This window comes from Pituophis catenifer, unplaced genomic scaffold (assembly GCF_029215685.1).
Source record: "Pituophis catenifer annectens isolate HBS135680 unplaced genomic scaffold, rPitCat1.0.hap2 SCAF_2, whole genome shotgun sequence".
Classification (NCBI taxonomy): domain Eukaryota; kingdom Metazoa; phylum Chordata; class Lepidosauria; order Squamata; family Colubridae; genus Pituophis; species Pituophis catenifer.
Genome location: NW_027256882.1, coordinates 128375931 through 128394240, shown reverse-complemented (window position 1 = coordinate 128394240; position 18310 = coordinate 128375931). Strand labels below are relative to the sequence as shown.

The 18310-nt window shown below is 38.7% G+C and overlaps 1 protein-coding gene and 1 long non-coding RNA gene across 5 annotated transcripts in view; one reads left to right on the top strand and one right to left on the bottom strand.

Annotated features, from left to right (window-relative positions):
* Nucleotides 1-18310, top strand: part of LOC139312589 (uncharacterized) — a 68854-nt gene that overhangs the window by 15754 nt on the left and 34790 nt on the right. For all 4 annotated transcript variants that reach the window (XR_011600011.1, XR_011600013.1, XR_011600010.1 and 1 more), the window contains exon 3: nucleotides 6940-7046. This is a non-coding gene — a long non-coding RNA (uncharacterized lncRNA). The remainder of the gene's footprint in view (nucleotides 1-6939; nucleotides 7047-18310) is intronic.
* Nucleotides 5436-18310, bottom strand: part of LOC139312588 (myosin-3) — a 33920-nt gene continuing 21045 nt past the window's right edge. The window contains exons 23-40 of the mRNA XM_070937500.1: nucleotides 17993-18169; nucleotides 17201-17346; nucleotides 17025-17115; nucleotides 15857-16246; nucleotides 15614-15740; nucleotides 15027-15145; nucleotides 14038-14234; nucleotides 13153-13336; nucleotides 12503-12668; nucleotides 12262-12386; nucleotides 11732-12040; nucleotides 11437-11640; nucleotides 10724-10849; nucleotides 10026-10196; nucleotides 9831-9935; nucleotides 9660-9755; nucleotides 9387-9524; nucleotides 5436-5574 (exon numbers count right to left, since the gene is read on the bottom strand). Of these exons, the coding sequence (XP_070793601.1) occupies nucleotides 5551-5574; nucleotides 9387-9524; nucleotides 9660-9755; nucleotides 9831-9935; nucleotides 10026-10196; nucleotides 10724-10849; nucleotides 11437-11640; nucleotides 11732-12040; nucleotides 12262-12386; nucleotides 12503-12668; nucleotides 13153-13336; nucleotides 14038-14234; nucleotides 15027-15145; nucleotides 15614-15740; nucleotides 15857-16246; nucleotides 17025-17115; nucleotides 17201-17346; nucleotides 17993-18169 (2895 nt within the window). The 3' untranslated portion in view covers nucleotides 5436-5550. The remainder of the gene's footprint in view (nucleotides 5575-9386; nucleotides 9525-9659; nucleotides 9756-9830; nucleotides 9936-10025; nucleotides 10197-10723; nucleotides 10850-11436; nucleotides 11641-11731; nucleotides 12041-12261; nucleotides 12387-12502; nucleotides 12669-13152; nucleotides 13337-14037; nucleotides 14235-15026; nucleotides 15146-15613; nucleotides 15741-15856; nucleotides 16247-17024; nucleotides 17116-17200; nucleotides 17347-17992; nucleotides 18170-18310) is intronic.

Below are 18310 nucleotides of genomic sequence, written 5' to 3'. Positions count from 1 at the left end.
GACGTATCCTCTCATTATCCCTTCAGTGATGTGGAGATGTATGGTGTTTTCATTCACAATAAAACACTTAAAGGTGCTCTACATGTTCTGCAAGCAAACCAAAAAAGCAGGAAAGCATAACGTTATGAAGAGTTATTATGATTTACAGCATCTTCTTATACTGCCACCCCAGTCATCAGTATGATAATAATTCACAAAGACTGCCATATATTGCATAGAAACAGCATAGATTCTATAAATCACTAGTGAAAAATTCCAGAATAAAAGAAAGCACACAGCCGATCACAGTCTAAGGAGCTGTTGCAGAGTAACAGTGTAAACGGAGCCAAGAATAATCTCACTTTCTCTCAAGGATCAGACCTGTCAATCAGAGTACAGTGAGCCTTCAGTTTAATGGATCCATGGGAACTAATGGGCGGAAGGAAGGTCTGTTAAAAGCCAAGACTCCATTAATTGAGAAATAGGATTTTTTCAAGCCCACAAATAATTGTACCAAAAAATGTGAAAAAGGCATTCAGGTCTCAGCCAAAGATCACAAAGCAGCATGAGCTGTGACCATTCAAGCAAAATGAATCAGCGCAGACAAGAAGCCAAATGGATGCTGAGGAACATGTATGGGAGCACCAGAGCCAGAAACACTGGCTCTTAGATTCACTCGGTTGATCTAAGAGGCAGAACAGCTTCCAGAAGTAGCGAAGTGTACAGTAGAACTGAAAAACAGGCCAGGGATGAGGCAGGAACCCTCTCAGTCAGCAGATCCTGTCCATTAAATCTCCAAACTGCGAAACCAATGTCCATCAAATTACAGATTCACTGTACTTTTGAACCCAGCAATTGTCCTTCAAGTTCAAAATTATGTCTATTGTAATTCATTTTAGCAGGTTTGCTAGGTAGTCTGTCTGTGCCCCCTATTCGAAGGCAGATAGGCACACTTCAATTTGTGTCTTGGAAGCTTCTGGACTGGATTATTGCAGTCCCCTGTAAAGATGACTACATTTGAAGCAGAAACTAATGTGTGTCTTTGTGTGAGAGAAGTACCTCTGTGATGTTTCAGAAAATTCCTATTATACTTCTCTTTTTTATCAATTATGTAGAGACTGTTCTCAATTAAAAGCATAGCATTGTTGTATGAATCCTTGAATTATGTACAGAAAAATCTCATGATGGCCATAATGACTATATTTCTTGTCTTCCCTATTGCTTCGCAGTTTGGCAGCTTTTTTTTAGTTGAAATAAAAATGTAACATAAGAAAATCAGAAGTCAAAGAGAGGTGTTCACATTGATATGTCCAGATGCTACATTGGAGATCCCAGGTCTAAACAGCCAGTTTTGATACAAAAGCATCCTAAAGGAACTGAAAGCAAGGTTGCCTATTAGGCAGGCAGTCCTCAAATGGGAAAAGTTGCTGGGGCCTATTGGCTAAAATTGGTCAATTACTGTCAGGAGATTCAGGCTGGATTCAGGCTGGATGGACTATGACTAGAAGTTGTTGGGTCACAGCTATTTATTGTGCATCAGATGAAAGCATTTTTATTTTCATTTCAGAGAAAGATAGTACAGTTCAGGTTCCTACAGCATATTATGACATTAACATCTCTAGACATTATTGTTATTGTTTCGCCATCTAAGATTCTCGCACACCATCCAGTGTCTAGAAATGTTAACACACACTATTCAACATAATGGCAACTACTATACTGTGAAAACAGGAGAAGCAGACAAGTGATGATAAGACACAGCAATACTCTGTTCTCTCTATAGCTCTCTGTTGTCAGTGATTTGCTTCCCAGGTGATAAATATGCAAATTCCTCTGTCCTTAGGAATTTGGGTCAACCATGAAAAGCAATAAATATTTATTCCCCAAATTCTTGAATCCAAACTGGGGTGAGTGACAGATGTTTTTGATTTTACTGAATTAAAGAGTGATTTGCTTGTTGTTTCTTACTTCAATGCAACGTCAATGCAAGTACTTCGTAAATTTCAAGGCAGAGGAAGCCCACAGAAAGAGTGTGACTTCCTTGTTCCCTTGCTTCAGAATCTTCTTTACCTACATACATACATATCAGTTAGCTGTGATAGGTTATTCGTAGAAAGAAATATTCATTTTATTGGAAATTCTGTCCAGAAGTGACCTGTGAAATCTTCAGTTTTGAAATGGAGATGAGCACCGCCCCCTAGAGGCAGGAACAACTAGCACATATGTGCAAGGGGAACCTTTACCTTAACTGAAGTAGCTAACCAGGGTTTCATTTTTATCTCTACTTTTTTCTTTTTCTTTTCTTTTATTATTTATTTATTAAATTTATATGCTACCCATCTCACTATCCAAAATGATTCTGGGCTTTTTTAAAAAACAAGATTTCATAGAGTCCTCTGATAATCATTGTGACACACACATATACACACACAAACATTTGCCATTAATTAAATACTTAAATATTTATATATTCAAATTTATTTTAAATATTTATTTAATATTTAAAATAATTTACTCCATTCGTCAGACAAAGCTTCTGGAGTCATTTACACAAAATCAGGAGCAAATCAGAACATTTCTTGCACTGCAAAAGACATTGCGTGAGAGGGAAGAATAAGCCAGAGAGGAATAGCAAAGAGAAATACTCTTTACTTTCTACTCTGTTTTATAATAACCAGCCTGATTAGAAATAGCTGAAAAATTTGCCCTCAACCACCTTAAATTAGACTTGGAAGACAACCAGCAACCAGTGAAGCTCATTAAATATGAGACCTTCAGGAGATATTACTCCCTATGTTTGCTGCCAAATTCTGGGTCATTCTAATTTCTAGGCCATCTTTATTGGCTGCTCTACAAAAAGTGCATTTTGCACATTACAGTAACCCACCTTTTAGATTTACCAGCGCATAAGTCATAGAGGCTAGGCCTTTGCCCTGTAGATGGGCATGCAGTTGGTTTACTAAACAAATCTTATGAAAAGCCTTTTTTTTTTCCACCAATAATACTTGTCTGTCCAGCATCATTGCTGAATCCCAATAGACTGTAAATAGGAAGGATGCAGCGATATAAACAAGAATATTAAAAGATTCTGGATAGAGAGAAGTTCCCTTTGGGCCCAGCATGAACCTGAACCTTGGAAGAATAAACCTTTGGTCCTGGTGACCGACTCAGATTGGATCCTGCAACATTATTCTGCGGCATCTATACGTGCCTTCATTCACAAGAATATTAAAAGACACGGAAAAGATTCAGGGGTATTAACAGAATGACTCTCCCTCTCCCTCTTCCAACATAGTACAATTATCAGAGCCCCCAGGCCAACCCCTATGGTTATATGAATAGGGTCTGTCTTTATAAAACTGTGTTATCAATAGTATTATGACATCATGGTCCATTTTAACATGCAGCAGGCATTCTCCTGTGGAATGTCTTGCATGTCTATTAAGGGCTACATTAACTATATCAAGAAACCTCTAAGACTGCCTATAGTTAGCCTGCTGGCTCAGGCATATATCCTTTCTATGTAAGGCAATACAACCTTATCAAGTTTCACCCTCCCTCTCAGCAGCTACAGTACTTGTTGTCTCATAGGTTTCTATACTCGGAACCAAAGCTGCAGTGAGGCCCATCTTGAGGAAAATGTTTACTTTTCATGCTGTCACAGTTCCACAATAACTTAGCAGGGTTCTCACACTGATCTCTAAGAAGGTTATGATGAAGCGATGCACTATCCAAATTTTAGTTCATGGTCTAAAACTGGTGCCACTGCAAAGATATATGGCACCTCTAGGCTACTTTGAGTGATAGAGCTGCGGTGGCGCAGTGGTTAGAGTGCAGTACTGCAGGCTACTCTGCTGATCACCGGCTGCCAGCAGTTTGGCAGTTCAGGTCTCACCGGCTCAAGGTTGACTCATCCGTCTGAGGTGGGTCACACATACATCAATAGTGATACTGATCTCTTTGCTGATGTGTGGGTTCAATCATGCAGTGTATAAACTGTACTTTCAGAATATAAGACACACTTTTTTCCTTCCTAAAAGAGGCTGAAAATTTGGGTGCGTCTTATACTCTGAATGTAGATTTTTTGAAGCTTTTTTTCAGACCTAACGAGGCACTAGCGAGTGAAGCAATCTCTGTGGTTTGCCTGCTTTTCTCATTGCTTCTCTCTCCAAAGATCAGTTGTGCTTTAGAAGCTGTTTTTTATCCCCAAGCAAGGGATAAAAACCAGCAAACTAATGTGCTGAAGCTGACCAGACTAAGGATGCTAGCCAGATGAATACCTGGTAGGCAGATTTTTTCCCCCTATTTTCCTCCCCCAAAACTAAGCTGCATCTTATATTCCAGTGCTTCTTATACTCTGAAAAATATGGTAATCAGAGTTCTAAACGTTGTTTGTGACTCTTTAAGATAGCAGGCCGCAAAACAGAGGAATAATTTTTACTTCTATTTAAGAGGGAACATCAGAAAATGTGAATGAAGGGGGAATGGGGAGGGGAACCTTGGTGCTGCTCAGGAAAGTACCTCTCCTTTAGTCTTTTCACTCCCAGTATTTGTGCCCACATACTGTTGCCTGTTGCCTTTTCATTTCCTCAACCACTTCTATGCCTTTCTCTCTGCCACTCCCTTCTTTCATTCTTCTTTATTCCAAAGGAGGTAGAAAAAGGCGGTGAGGGGAGAGGGGCTTTGACTCATTTTTTTCCTGGTAATTGTAGAGGAGATTATTATGACATGGATAGGCCTCTCTATAAACAAACAAAGCTGTGTTTTTTTTTCCCCCTTTGGGAAATGAAAGAAAAGTTCTTTCATTTGTTCTGAACAAAGAGTGCAGCATCTGTGTTCATCCCACTCCTCCTTTCCTTTTGTGCTCTTAATCCATTTGTGTTAATTTCTTGCCTTTACCGGGCTTTTTTTTTTTTTTCTTCATCAGCCTCAGGCTGAAATCAGCTTGTCAGCATTGAGAGGGGTGTCACTGGTGACAATAGCTCCATCTACACGTAAATAAATAAACTGCAGTGTGAAGAGGAAGAGTGGGGGGAGTGGTATTTTGCTGGAGAGGTACAATTAGAGGTATATATATTGGGGGAAGGTAAACAGTTACACAAGAGGGAGTGAAAACAACATTATACATGTACAATATGTGAAAAATAAATTGTCCCCACTGACATTTGGAGTCTAACTCTTGATATGTCATCAGGGCCGGATTTTCCTATAGGCTAACTAGGCTTCAGCCTAGGGCCTCAAGATCAAGAGGGGGCTACATTCAAATTGTTAGCAAAATTAAAATTACACTTTCACTATAGGTGAAAGGGCCTCATAAGTGGAATAGCCTAGGGCCTCTTTTCATCTAAATCCGGCCCTGTATGTCATGCAAAGGCAAATGTCAACCATTAGCTAATAGAAGCTATACCAAATTCAGAAAGAAAACAAAAATCGCTTATTTATTAAGTAAAGCACAATTTATTTTCTACTGGTTTGGCTAAAGGAAAGTTTACTACAATTTTCATGAAAGATCAGGAAGACATATGCATTTTGCATACATTCCCATCTTCAGTCCAGCAATGGATTCGGGATTCATTCTTCACTTTCTATTACAACCTGCCAGAAACAAACAAACAACAACAAAAACAAAAAAACAAAGTTACTGTGTGTATATGTATACTTTATATACATATATACTTTATATACATATATACTGTATGAAAGTATGAAAGCAACATATCCCTACAGCTACCATTTTTCTGTAAACAATAGTAAGTCAAATCTATCCTCATACAAGGTTTTCTCAATGTAAACAAGCAAAATTGTGTGCCTCCAAGTCTGCAAACAGGGGGATGCTACAATTTCACTCCCTTACCCCAAGATAGATGTAGGCAACAATTCAGGCAAAGGAAGGATATAGTTGGTGCCCTTTTATCTTAGTAAAATGAGATATAAACAAAACTCATAGCTTTGCTTCATTCGCCTTCTTGTATGTGAGCTGAAAATATTGAAGAATTGAAAGTGATATAGTTTGACCTTGATCTCTTTCTGTAAGCCATGATTATTAAAATATCACTATCCCATGCAGAGAGGCCACACATTCAAGACTGGCAGCCTGGCTTCCATTCTGCCTTCCTGGATTTCACTTGGCTTTCAGCCATGCATGGGTGCAAAGTCAGCATATGGGCCGAAGTGAGATTTATATCTGCATACTTTGCTTCGGGCGTGGGTTACCTTATCTGCAGACGGCACTCAATACACCCCAAAACGCAGAATTCAGAGTGGGTTTCAGCAGATTCTGACCAGTTCTGGAGAACCGGTAGCGGAAATTTTGAGTATTTCGGAGAACCGGTAGTAAAAAATCTGACTGGCCCCACCCCCATCTATTCTCTGCCTCCCAAGTCCCAGCTGATTGGGAGAAAATGGGGATTTTGCAATAACTTTCCCTTGGATTGGGGAGGAAATGGAGATTTTACAGTATCCTTCCCCTGGAGTGGGGTGGGAATGGAGATTTTACAGTATCCTTCCCCTGCCACGCCCACCAAGCCACACCCAAGCCATGCCACACCCACAGAACCGGTAGTAAAAAAAATTTGAAACCCACCACTGGTAGAGTTCTACATGCATAAGCTTGATCTGGCATTTGCAGTTTATGTATGCTGAGAGATAACGTGGAACAACATGTATTTTGAATAGACAGGCATTATCATACTACTTCTCCCCTGAGTATATTTGTATGAACGGTTGTCATAGTTGTGGTTTTACAAGCCTAGCTATCCAGCAAAGAGCTAACATAAATCAGCATTTCAAACTGCTTGCCCAGGTAAGCTTTTAATATTCTCAGTATAGCCAGAATTAGCCATGTTTTGTTTGGGAAAAGGTGTAGTAACAGCATTCACCACAGGAAGCTAAGCAATACCTATTGAACAAGCTAAGAACTTCAAATAACTTGGAATCATCGTTCAATTTTCTACCCCAAAGGAAGAAGCAAGCAAGACCATGACTGCCTGAACCAATGCAATCATACAAATTGCATACCGCAGAGGCAATAATTACCTCCCTGCTGGAGTCAAATTCTTCAGGCTGAGGTATTGAACCTTTTCCTTTATCGAGTGCGGCTTTGCATATTATAAAAATCTACTTGCTCTTGAAGCAACTCAAATTCAATCTATAAGAGCAGTGCTGTATGTCTCCTAGGGTATATCTAATGTTCTTTTATGCCTGGAGAGTGCTTGGATCTGCACTATTGAGGCACAGATGAGGATATGCTGGCAGAAGTTATTAGCTGAAATTAAATTAAATTCTGCTAACTTTCAGAAAGAGTGACATTTATTCCCCTATTTCTCTAAGGATGATTTGTATGAAAGGCCTTTTTCTTCCAACCAACTATTCTCACTAGTATTTCTTTTTTTATGTAGGACAGTGATTTTCTTGGCTAGATTTAATGGCCTGCCAGGCACACCTTTGAGGGAAGGTACAACAATAACAGCATATAAAACTCCCCAGGCATCTGCTCAGAAAGGTCAAGAGCCATTTTCGAACTTTTGTTGCAATGTCTTACATACCATCCATATGTCTATGGAGATTCTCAGTCATCCAGGTCATGGTTGTCCTGAAGGTGCTTTTTCAAGAGGCAATTGGACTTTCTTTGTTTTTCTTTGAAGATGTTTCGCTTCTCATCTAAGAAGCTTCCTCAGTTCTGACTGGTGGGGAATGGAAAGATTAATACTCCTTGCAGATAGCTGGTCATTTGCATTCTTTTAGAGAGTCATTGAGGCCACTTGGAGGTTTGCCTGTGTCTTCAGGATCACCTGAATAGTGCAAATGGGTGTGGAACCTTCTTGGGACTGCTAAAAGGACTGTGTTGCAGTCTAGAGATAGATGATACTGTATCCCTCCCCCTCTGTTGAGAGAGGGCTGCTCAATTTTGACATGGATCTCTAAAAGAATGCAAATGATCAGCTGTCTGCAAGGAGTATAAATCTTTCCATTCCCCACCAGTCAGAACTGAGGAAGCTTCTTGGATGAGAAGTGAAACATCTTCAAAGAAAAACCAGAAAGTCCAGTTGTCTCTTGAAAAAGCACCTTTGGGATCCCATCCATAGTACTTCAACTTAGTACTGTTTTATTAGTTACTTCTCAGGACCAGCCCAATGAGGAAAAAAATCTTATTTATTAGCAGATCTATCTACCAAATTAGCCAGGTGAAGCTAAATTTGGTGAAGTGAAATCAGGATGGTCATCGCACCCTGACTCCATGTCTGCTCTTACCTGTCCTATTATTAGATAATTCAATGCCTGTAAATTAGACACAAAAGGAACTCCCTGTTTCTAGCTTTGTCTTTCTTACACTGTGTCTTCTTCTCTTTAAGGTGTAGTATATATAGATTGGAGGCTTTATTGCCTCGTGCGCTTCTTAATAAATCTGCTTTTTATTTTTTTTATTGTTTTTTATTTGATTTATATGCCGCCCTTCTCCAGAGACTCAGGGCGGCTTACAATGCATTAAGCAATAGCCTTCATACTTTTGTATATTTATACAAAGTCAGCTTATTGCCCCCACAAACTGGGTCCTCAATTTACCTACCTTAGAAAGATGGAAGGCTGAGTCAACCTTGAGCCTGGGGAGATTCGAACTTACAGTAATTGCAGACAGCTGGTGTTAATCACAATGCTATCAGTCTGCTGAGCCACCAGGCCCTTGTGGCTGGTGGCTATATATTTCAAATATAATGAATGTTTGTTTTTACAGAAAGCTGTGCTGAGACAATCTTCTGGATCAAAAGGCAAATATTATGAGTATTTGGTAACTGGTGCCTGGTGGCTCAGGGAAGGCATGTAAGGGGGCAATACCTTAGGAAGATGCATGGGGGCATGGAAGAGGTGCTGCATAGTTCAGGGAAGGTGTGGGGGGGGGCTGGCATGCATCAGGGGAGCACATAGTGGTTGGCATGGGCTGATATAGTGTGCAGGGTCCCTTCCTCTCTTCCTTCCTTTTTCAGCAGGTAGGTAAGTGTCTATAGTTGAGTGCGGAATTTGCAACAAATTGCAAAATTATTCAAGAAATTGTCACAGAATGTTGAAAATGAAAACCATGTGGCTACAGCATCAGCCCAGCATCAGCCAGTAGCAGTGAAGCAACCACAACTTTCCCAAATTTCATTTCCTTGGGTGTCCTGGGTCCAAGATTTTGGACACAATTTATAAATTAACCCATCTGAATTATCTTGCTTCAAAAAGTGTTGCCTATGATGCACCATTTCACCCTGTTGAAGATCAAGAGTTTTAGTAGTATATAAATTTCTAGTGAAAACAGTCCTGGATATTCCTAAGGAGAGCTCAGATTCCTATCATTCCTTGCTGTAATGCCACTTCATCCTCTGTGTGGGAAAAAAAATGGTTTAGCGCTGGACAAAAGAAGCATTTACCTTTGAGGTAGTAATTTCTCTGGATTTTGCTCGGAGCTTATTGACCTGAGACTCAGCAATATCAGCTCTTTCCTCAGCCTCTTCCAGCTCATGTTGTGTTTTTCTGAATTTGGAGAGGTGAACGTTGGCCTGTTCATCCTGTAGCCAGACAAGAATTACACAAACACACGTGCACACAAAACCATATTAGCCTGAAAAGGCAATGTATGAATTTCAATTTTGAGAACCTGAAGTTGGTATTTTTAAGTGCCAAAAAAGTCTAAAATGACTTACAGCCTCCTCTGCTTGTCTCTTGTAGGATTTCACTTTCAACTGAAGTTTATCCACTAAATCTTGTAGTCTGATCACGTTCTTCCTGTCCTCCTCACCCTAGAAATGTGATACAATTTTAGGATATTCAAAGGAAAGAATTGCTGTGAACCAACTACTTCCTTTTCCTCTTACCTGGAAAGTCAATTCTTTGACTCGCCGCTCATATTTGCGGATACCTTTGATTGCTTCCGTAGCTCGCTTCTGCTCTCCCTCAAGTTCAGACTCTAGCTCTCGGATCTAGAGTTGAAATGATACAATTTGAACATCTAATAGCAGAGTCTCTGAAGATAGCTGATATCTACCACAGGTCTGAACCCCAGTGTTTACCCTGGCCTCCATCTTCTGAATCTGTTTCTTTCCCCCTTTCAGGGCAAGTTGTTCTGCCTCATCCAGACGAAGCTGGAGATCCTTCACTGTCTGATCCAGGTTCTTCTTCATTCTTTCCAGGTGGGCACTTGTGTCTTGCTCTTTCTTCAGCTCCTCTGCCATCATGGCTGCCTTGAATCATAAGCAATAGATTCAGATCAACAAATAGTCAAAGTCAGTGCATGTAAAATAAAGAAGAGGAGGTCATCTTGGGAATTAGGAATGTGCATTCCATAACCAGCATTCCTCTTCTCACTGAATTTAGGAGGTTTAACTTTGGCTTTGAATGTTTAGATTTCTGGCTGATATATAGCTGTATTATGGTTTTTGGTCTTTATTTGATTGTGTAATTGTTAATATTAACTTGATTTTGTCTATTCATCTTTTCTGGTTTTACCCAAGTTATGGATTTGGGGGTTTATAAGTCCATTGGAGTGGCCTATAAACAAACAACCAAACAAAATGAGCAACACAATTTGGACTTCCCACTAGATCTCTGTACAAGATTACTTACATTAATAATGAATGCCTAAACTGTCTGCAAAAGTCTCATTTTTTTTCCAGAATAAGCTTTGAAAAGCAGGATTATCTGATTTGAGAAGTTTGTGTTGCATATGATAAAAATGCGGTAGGCGGGAAGTACATAATCTAGGACTTACATCTGTAATGGCCTTCTTTGCCTTTTCCTCTGCATTTCTGGCCTCTTTGATGGCATCTTCCACTTCACCTTGAAGCTGAGAGATATCAACTTCCAGCTTCTTCTTTGTGTTAATGAGACTAGTGTTCTAAAGAAGAGAGAGTGAAAATGTATCTGAATATTTTTGCAAAAACTCCTAATAATTATTAGAGCTATTCCCTCCAAATTTAAAATCAGTATTCTTGATGTGAGAAGTTGCAATAAACAAAATAATAGCTATATCCATCATGCTATGCTTTTGTTGGCCAATGTTGGACACTCCAAGATAGACAAGATTTTGCAAGATAATTCTTATACTGCTATCATGACTGCTGGAGAAGTCTCCTGCGAGTCCCTTGGAGTGCAAGGCAATCAAACTGGTTGGTCCTAGAGGAGAACAACCCTGACTGCTCTTTAGAAGGCCAGATCCTGAAGATGACACTCAAATTCTTGGTCCTTAAGGAGAAGGAAGGACTCACTGGAGAAGAGTCTAATGCTGGGAACGATTGTGGGCAAAAGAATGGGACGGCAGAGAATGAAGTGGCTGGGTGGAGTCACTGAAGCAGTCAGCGTGAGATTAAATGGTCTCCAGGGGATGGTAGAGAACAGGAAGGCCTGGAAGAAAGTTGTCAATGGGGCCGCGATGGGTCAGACATGACTTCGCAACTAACAACAAAATCATGATGTCATCTGTACCTGTGTATGCAAAAGCTGCACCCGTTCAGTAGCATCCATAAGCTCTTGTTCAGCAATCTTCCTTCCTCTCTCTGTCTGTTCCAGAGCTGCCCGGAGTTCCTCAATCTCAGCCTGCATCAGATTAGCTCGGCGTTCAACCATGGCCAATTGCTCTTTTAGATCTTCTTGGCCTCGGAGGGCATCGTCCAAATGTAGCTGTGTATCCTAATTTCAAACAAGAATATTATTTAGCAGAAGTGATCCTTGGGCAAATCATTTTTATTATTCATATAAAACATTAATTGATGGAAAGTACTTTGAGCTGTCCTTGAACATTCCTCAGATGTTTCTGTGTCTCAACTGCAATGCGATTTGCATGGCTCAGCTGGATTTCCATTTCATTTAGATCCCCTTCCATCTTCTTCTTAATCCTTATGGCCTCATTCCTACTCCGGATTTCTGAATCCAAGGCGTTTTGCATGGTTTCCACTGTTCTTTGGTGATTCCGCTTCATCTGATCAATTTCTTCCTCTTTCTCTGCAATCTTCCTATCAATCTCAGATTTAACCTGGGTTAACTCAAGCTGAATGCGAAGAATTTTGGCCTCTTCATGTTCAAGAGCTGCCTATTGGAAAATCATATGGATACTGGGTTTGAGAAACTTAAATCGATTATGACTCTTTTTAGAATGAGTTAGCATCAAAATGGAAGTTTTTGTAAATGAATGGGTACACAACACAGAATTAATTAACTGCTATGAATTAGCATTTTCAGTGCCTACTCAAAAAGACACTTATAAAAGCATAATTAACAACCTTTTAAAAAAATCCATTTTTAACTTCTTACCTCTGCTTCCTCCAAGGCCATCTGCATCTCAGATTTCTCTATCTCTATCTGTTTCTTGGCTTTCTCAAGTTCATGGATAAACTTGCCATTTTGAGCAATTTGTTCTGTGAGATCAGCAATTTCTTCTACAAAATATTTAAGCGTACAAATAGTTGATTAAAAGAATAAAAGAAGAGCGATCTTCCTGTGACCATAGAAGAAACATTAAAATGCCAACAAAGCACCAAGGTGTGGTACTTACGCTGCAAATTCTTGTTTTCTCTCTTCATTGTCTCCAATTGATCTAATGTTTCTTCGTAGGCATTTTTCATTTTGAAAAGTTCAGTACTCAAGGAGCGAGCTTCCTTTAAGGAACTTTCCAGTTCTGACTGGCTCTCCTCGTATTTGGTCTTCCATTCTGCCAAAATCTTAATATCCAATATGTTTGAGTCAGTAACTATAGTGCTGATTTTGTCCACTTTTTTTCCTTCACTAAATCGATCCAGCATTTCAGTAACTTTTCTATCAACACATCACTTTCTCAATCCCACTGGTTTTACAGTGGCAAGTAACACATTTCAACCCTAAACAAGTCAAGATATGACTTGTGTGTCCCATAGAATGGTCTGAACATACCAGCTATCGGTATCTCGGTTAAGCTAAGAAGGTTCAGGTGAAACTAACACAAATCACTGACGATTAAATAATAACCCTGACTTGTTATGTACAGGTTAGTACACAGAAAGAAGATCTTAGAATGATACTAAGTTTATGCTACTGTGTAATTTAAATTCTAAATTCAGGTTTACAAAATCCACATTCTATATTTTCACGGCATGCCTCCATTCCTCAGATCGAGTCATCCCTCTGGTGGCAATAGACTTTTAAAAACTGTAATACTTCAAACTATACCTTGTCAAAATTTCTCTGTTTTTTGTCTAGAGCAGCTGCCTGCGCATTAGCTCTTTCGACATCCACCATTAGGTCTTCCACCTCACAAAGCAGTCTCTGCTTTGTTTTCTCCAAGGAAGCACATTTGGAGTTCACAGCTTCAACTTGCTCTTCAGCCTCTTGAAGTCGCTGAGCAAGTTTTTTCCTTAAAGAAGTCAGATTGAAATAATGATGTTCCATCCGGTACTTAGGTTCTCTATGAAATCAGCTTTGTCCAGTAGAATATTGCTTAAGGCATAACTGTATGCTTGGAGAATTTTGTTTAGTAAACCTCTCTAATAGCAAAGTTAAATACAGAGGCTGGAGTCACATATTACACTAAGCTAACTGTTTGTATTGTATCATTTGTATTGTATCATTTGTATCGTATTTTAGTTGGAAATAAGCTACAGTTTGTAAACTATCTTTATAGTTCAGTATAAGTCTGGTGTCAACCAGGCATTGCAGCTTATTTATTTTTTTAATGAGCAAAAGAAACCCTAGCCTAAAATAAGACTGACTATAGTCCAATGCATTTGTTTTAGTATAATCTGTTTCTAAGACATTCATATAGTTCTCAGAAAAAAATCACTCTTTCAAATACTGTATATTAAGAAACAACAACAACAACAAAAATACAGACTGTGGACCACACACCAGCAGCATTTTCTTTTCTTTTTTAGAGTTGCTGTAAGGTTCTCTTACACTGGCATTTATATGGAAGATTATAAATGTCCTTGAATATAATAAGAACTACCCATTTTTGTTGGAATGTTGACACAAATGGATAATTTGAGTGCATAAATGTTGGAAAGCTAGTATGTAAAGATTATACTAGTTTGTCAATTTTTCTCACTCCTCACTTACTTCGCCTCTTCTAGCTCTTCTGTGCGTTGAATAGCATCTGTTTCATACTTGGTTCTCCACTGAGCAACTTCTCCATTGGCTTTGGACAGGGCACGCTGGAGCTCACTCTTGGCTTCCTGTTCTTCTTCATATTGTTCTCGGAGCAAGTCACAGTCATGCCGAGAAGATTGTAAAGCATGTGCCAATGCATTCTTTGCCTAAGAATTATCAGTACACCATGAAATTTCTGAACTCAGATTATAACATGTACAGTATTCACTGTAGGCATGCTACAAACTTCATACACAAACATTAATGCTTATATTTTATATATTTTGTGCAAAGAACCTAGTTTCAAATTGTCATGAGAATGAAGAGAATATCCACACTACTCAAGGTTTCTCCATGAATGTCCAAAAATGTATTTTAAGACTTTGGAATTTCTTGCAATCATGTAGTTTACAAAAAAATTAGCTTCCTTTCTTGAAAATGTGTGTTCCCTGTTCTGGAAGATCTCTATAAGCAATGCAAAGTATTATCATGATGAGCTTGAGTTAATATTTTAATTCAGCAATTTATGTATAATTGGGCAGATTAAATCAAAAAGGTTCTTGGTATTCTCAAGTACTGACTTCATACTTGACAGGTTAACAGGGAGTTCAGATTTGAAATGCATGGCCAGTAAATCCTATGCATGCCTAATAAAAAATAATATCCTCTGATTTCTATGAGACTTTAGGAAGATGAGCATGTGAGGAGCTGAGTCTCAGAACTGTAAACATGTCAAGTGTTTGATTCAATTATGATACATGACAAGATTTCTGCTCACTAAGGGGTCACATCAATTCAGTTAAATAATCTCTTATCAATAACTCATCATGACAAAATTGAACATTGAAAGATAGAGTGCTTGTTGCCAAACATGACTCAAGTGTTGAAAATGATGGTGCCATTATGTTTAATAACCTATTAAAAATATTGCCCAGCATTTTCTGCTTATGAATGAATACCTTGGTCTCTTCCTCTAGCTGCCTCTTCAGCTCTTCTATTTGCTGAGTAAATGCTTGCTTGCTTCTGGAAAGCTGTGATATTATGCTCTCCTTCTCCTCAAGTTGACGTGACAATTCACCTTTGAACCAAGATTTTAAAATAATTTTATTCTTTAAGCAAGAACAATACATATTTAATATAACTATTGATCCTGGAAGCAATACCAATTAAAATCTCCTTTGTGTCAAGTCCAACTTCTTTTATTTATGGAGACATCAATGAGTCTCCATGAAGAGTTTGTAAAAAATTATTTGCCACTGGCTTCTTCCAGGACACTGAAAAGCCTACAGCCTACAGCCTACAGCCTAAGTGCTTCATTTCACTTAGGACAAAAACATATTTTTGATGCATCTGGTGCAGCTGCATGGATTAGTGTCTCTACAGTTTCAGGCCTTGGGGTAAAAATAAACTGTAGATAAACTGAGATTGAGGTCTGTCACTGAATATGTAGATTTAATGCCCACCACTTACTATCAATTGATGAGGGGAAAAATGGTTTGGAATAGCCTTTATTTGCATTTTGGCCCATTTTCAATGTTCTCCTTACCTGATTCAGCCTGTAGACGAGCTTTTTGTGTGGTTAGATCATTGACTGATCTCTGATTTTCCTCAGATTTGGCCTTTAATTCACTAAGCTGGTCCTCTAATGTGCGGCACATTTTCTCTAGATTTGCCTGTAATACACAGAATTAAGAAGATTTCTTATACATATATGTCTTTATGTTTACATAGCTGTGTATAACCAAGAATCTACATTCTGGGATTACTCATTGATTTTATTTTCAAATACCTTAGACTTGGAAACAGACTCTAGATTACTGGCCAGGTCATCAATTTCCATTTTAAACTCACTCTTCTCCTTCTCCAACTTTTGCTTGACGCGTTGAAGATTATCGATTTGTTCCCCAAGCTCAGCTGTACTATCTGCATGCTTTTTGCGAAGAGCTGCAACAGTGGCTTCATGCTGCAAGGCAGATTCCTCCAAATCCCGCCTCATTTTCTGGAATTCTGCTTCCCGTTTTTTATTGAGTTCAATCTGGACAGAGGTAGCCCCTCCGGCTTCTTCAAGCCTCTCACTGATTTCCTCCAGTTCACGTGACAGATCAGCCCTCTGCTTCTCTGCCTTTGCTCGGGTTGCTCTTTCAGACTCAATCTCTTCTTCCAGCTCTTCAATACGAGCCTGTAGAGAAGAAGGTTCTGCTAGTTAAGAGTAGCAACGGTGGAGGTAATTCAGTGCAGAATCATCAATGAAGAAAACTACCGTATTTAAAGTAGTTGCCTCTGAAACAAACAAATCTCATTAACTTCAGTGTTAAGGTGTTCACTCGGTAAAATTTCAATTTTAAAATAAGGAGGACAATTACTATTACAGGATGTCACCCAGTCAGTCAGATGTATAGACTAGATTTGGCATTTTTATCACCTACTGAATCCTTCCGAAGGACTGGGATAGGTAGATGTGGTTTGGTAATATGAAACGTATCATCTGAGGATGTTTAGAATATTCCAAGTAAAATTGTCTTTTGCAATTGATTGGTGATGATTCTTATTATTATTATGGTTTCACAGTCATCCGGATATTTAGACTTGATTTGGCACTTTTATCCATGTAGCAATTCCTCCCCAAGGACATTATATCATATCATTATCATATCATAAGTTTATTTGTCAAGCACATATAAGATAACAGGTAAAAGTATAAACATAATTTGAATACATGAAAAGAGTAAGTAAAAAGGAATATTAGGACAGGGACGGTAGGCACATTGGTGCACTTATGCACGCCCCTTACAGACCTCTTAGGAATGGGGTGAGGTCCTTATTATCATAATTATCATTATTATTATCCCCACTATAAAGAAAGATTAAACAGACTAAACCAAATAGTCTATGTATTGTGGTTACTAAATCACAATAACCTGGAACAAAAATTTAAATATGATGGAAACAATTCATGCCTGTAGTTCCTTGATTTTCTTTTGCAGCTGAATATTCATAGTTTGCTCATCCTCAGTTTTGCTTTGTAGTTGACTGTATTCAAAATCTTTTCTGTAAACATACCAAAGAGAGAAGTTAATTAAAATAATCTTATAATCATAGTTTAATGTTTAGCTACAGTATATACATGACATACTTTTTCAGCTTTTCTTCTAATTGCAGTTTATCATTTTCTAGATCCATAATAGATTCTTGAGTTAGTTTTAAGTCCCCTTCTAATTTTCTCTTGGCTCTTTCAAGATCCATGCGGATTTTCTTTTCTTGTTCCAGAGAGCCTTCCAGCTGCAACAGAAGTTTAATATTAGTCTTGGACTCATATATGGGCAATTTATATGTTTTTCTTGTGTTATGTTCTCTGATATGTACTCTAGTGGTGGGTTGCTCCCGGTTCACACCAGTTCTATAGAACTGGTAGTAAAACCAGTGGAGGCTCCGCCCACCAACCCCAACATCATCAAAAGGCTTCTGCGCATGCGCAGAAGAGAGCATGTGCGGCCCCACTGCGAACCGGTAGTAAAGGTAAGTAGAACCCACCCCTGATGTACTCCCCTAAAAGGAATGGACATTTTCAGCAGCGATATGGATGTTTTCATTATTGTATTCTCTCACCTAATCTCACCCCAATGTATATTCACTGTATAGTGGGTTGTAAATAAAAAGCACTCTTCTTCTCTGTTCTCAGCTAGTTAATGGAAATATGAGGGAGTCTCCTCATTGTTGTGCAGATGATTAGATTTCATAGTAATTCAGAGCTTTTAAGGTTTTAATATTCTATTCCATTCTCAACATGAAACATTCTGAACATGAGTTTATTCCCCCAATTAAAATAAGAATGCATGACACCACAAGCTCAATGTTTGATTACAATGACTCCATGTTCGATTATATTGGGATAGCCCACAGTGAAAAATCAAGAACCATTTCTCACATCATCAACTTGTTGTTCCAGTTTTGCTTTGGCTTTCGTGAGGGTGTTGACTTTGTCTTCCTCAGCCTGTAGATCATCAAGAGCTTGCTGATGAGCTTCTTGGAGGGCTTTCTTCTCTTTGGTTAATTTCACAATGGTTTCATCCAAAACTGCCATTTCTTCTGTTAGATTCTTCACCTATAGAAAACAACAAAGCCTAGCTGATGACTTGAAAACCTGGTAATGATCTCATATGCAATAAATAATTCATTTAGAATCATGAGTTTTTCAATGAATTGAATTCCTTACATTCATCAACAATATACAGACATTAACTAC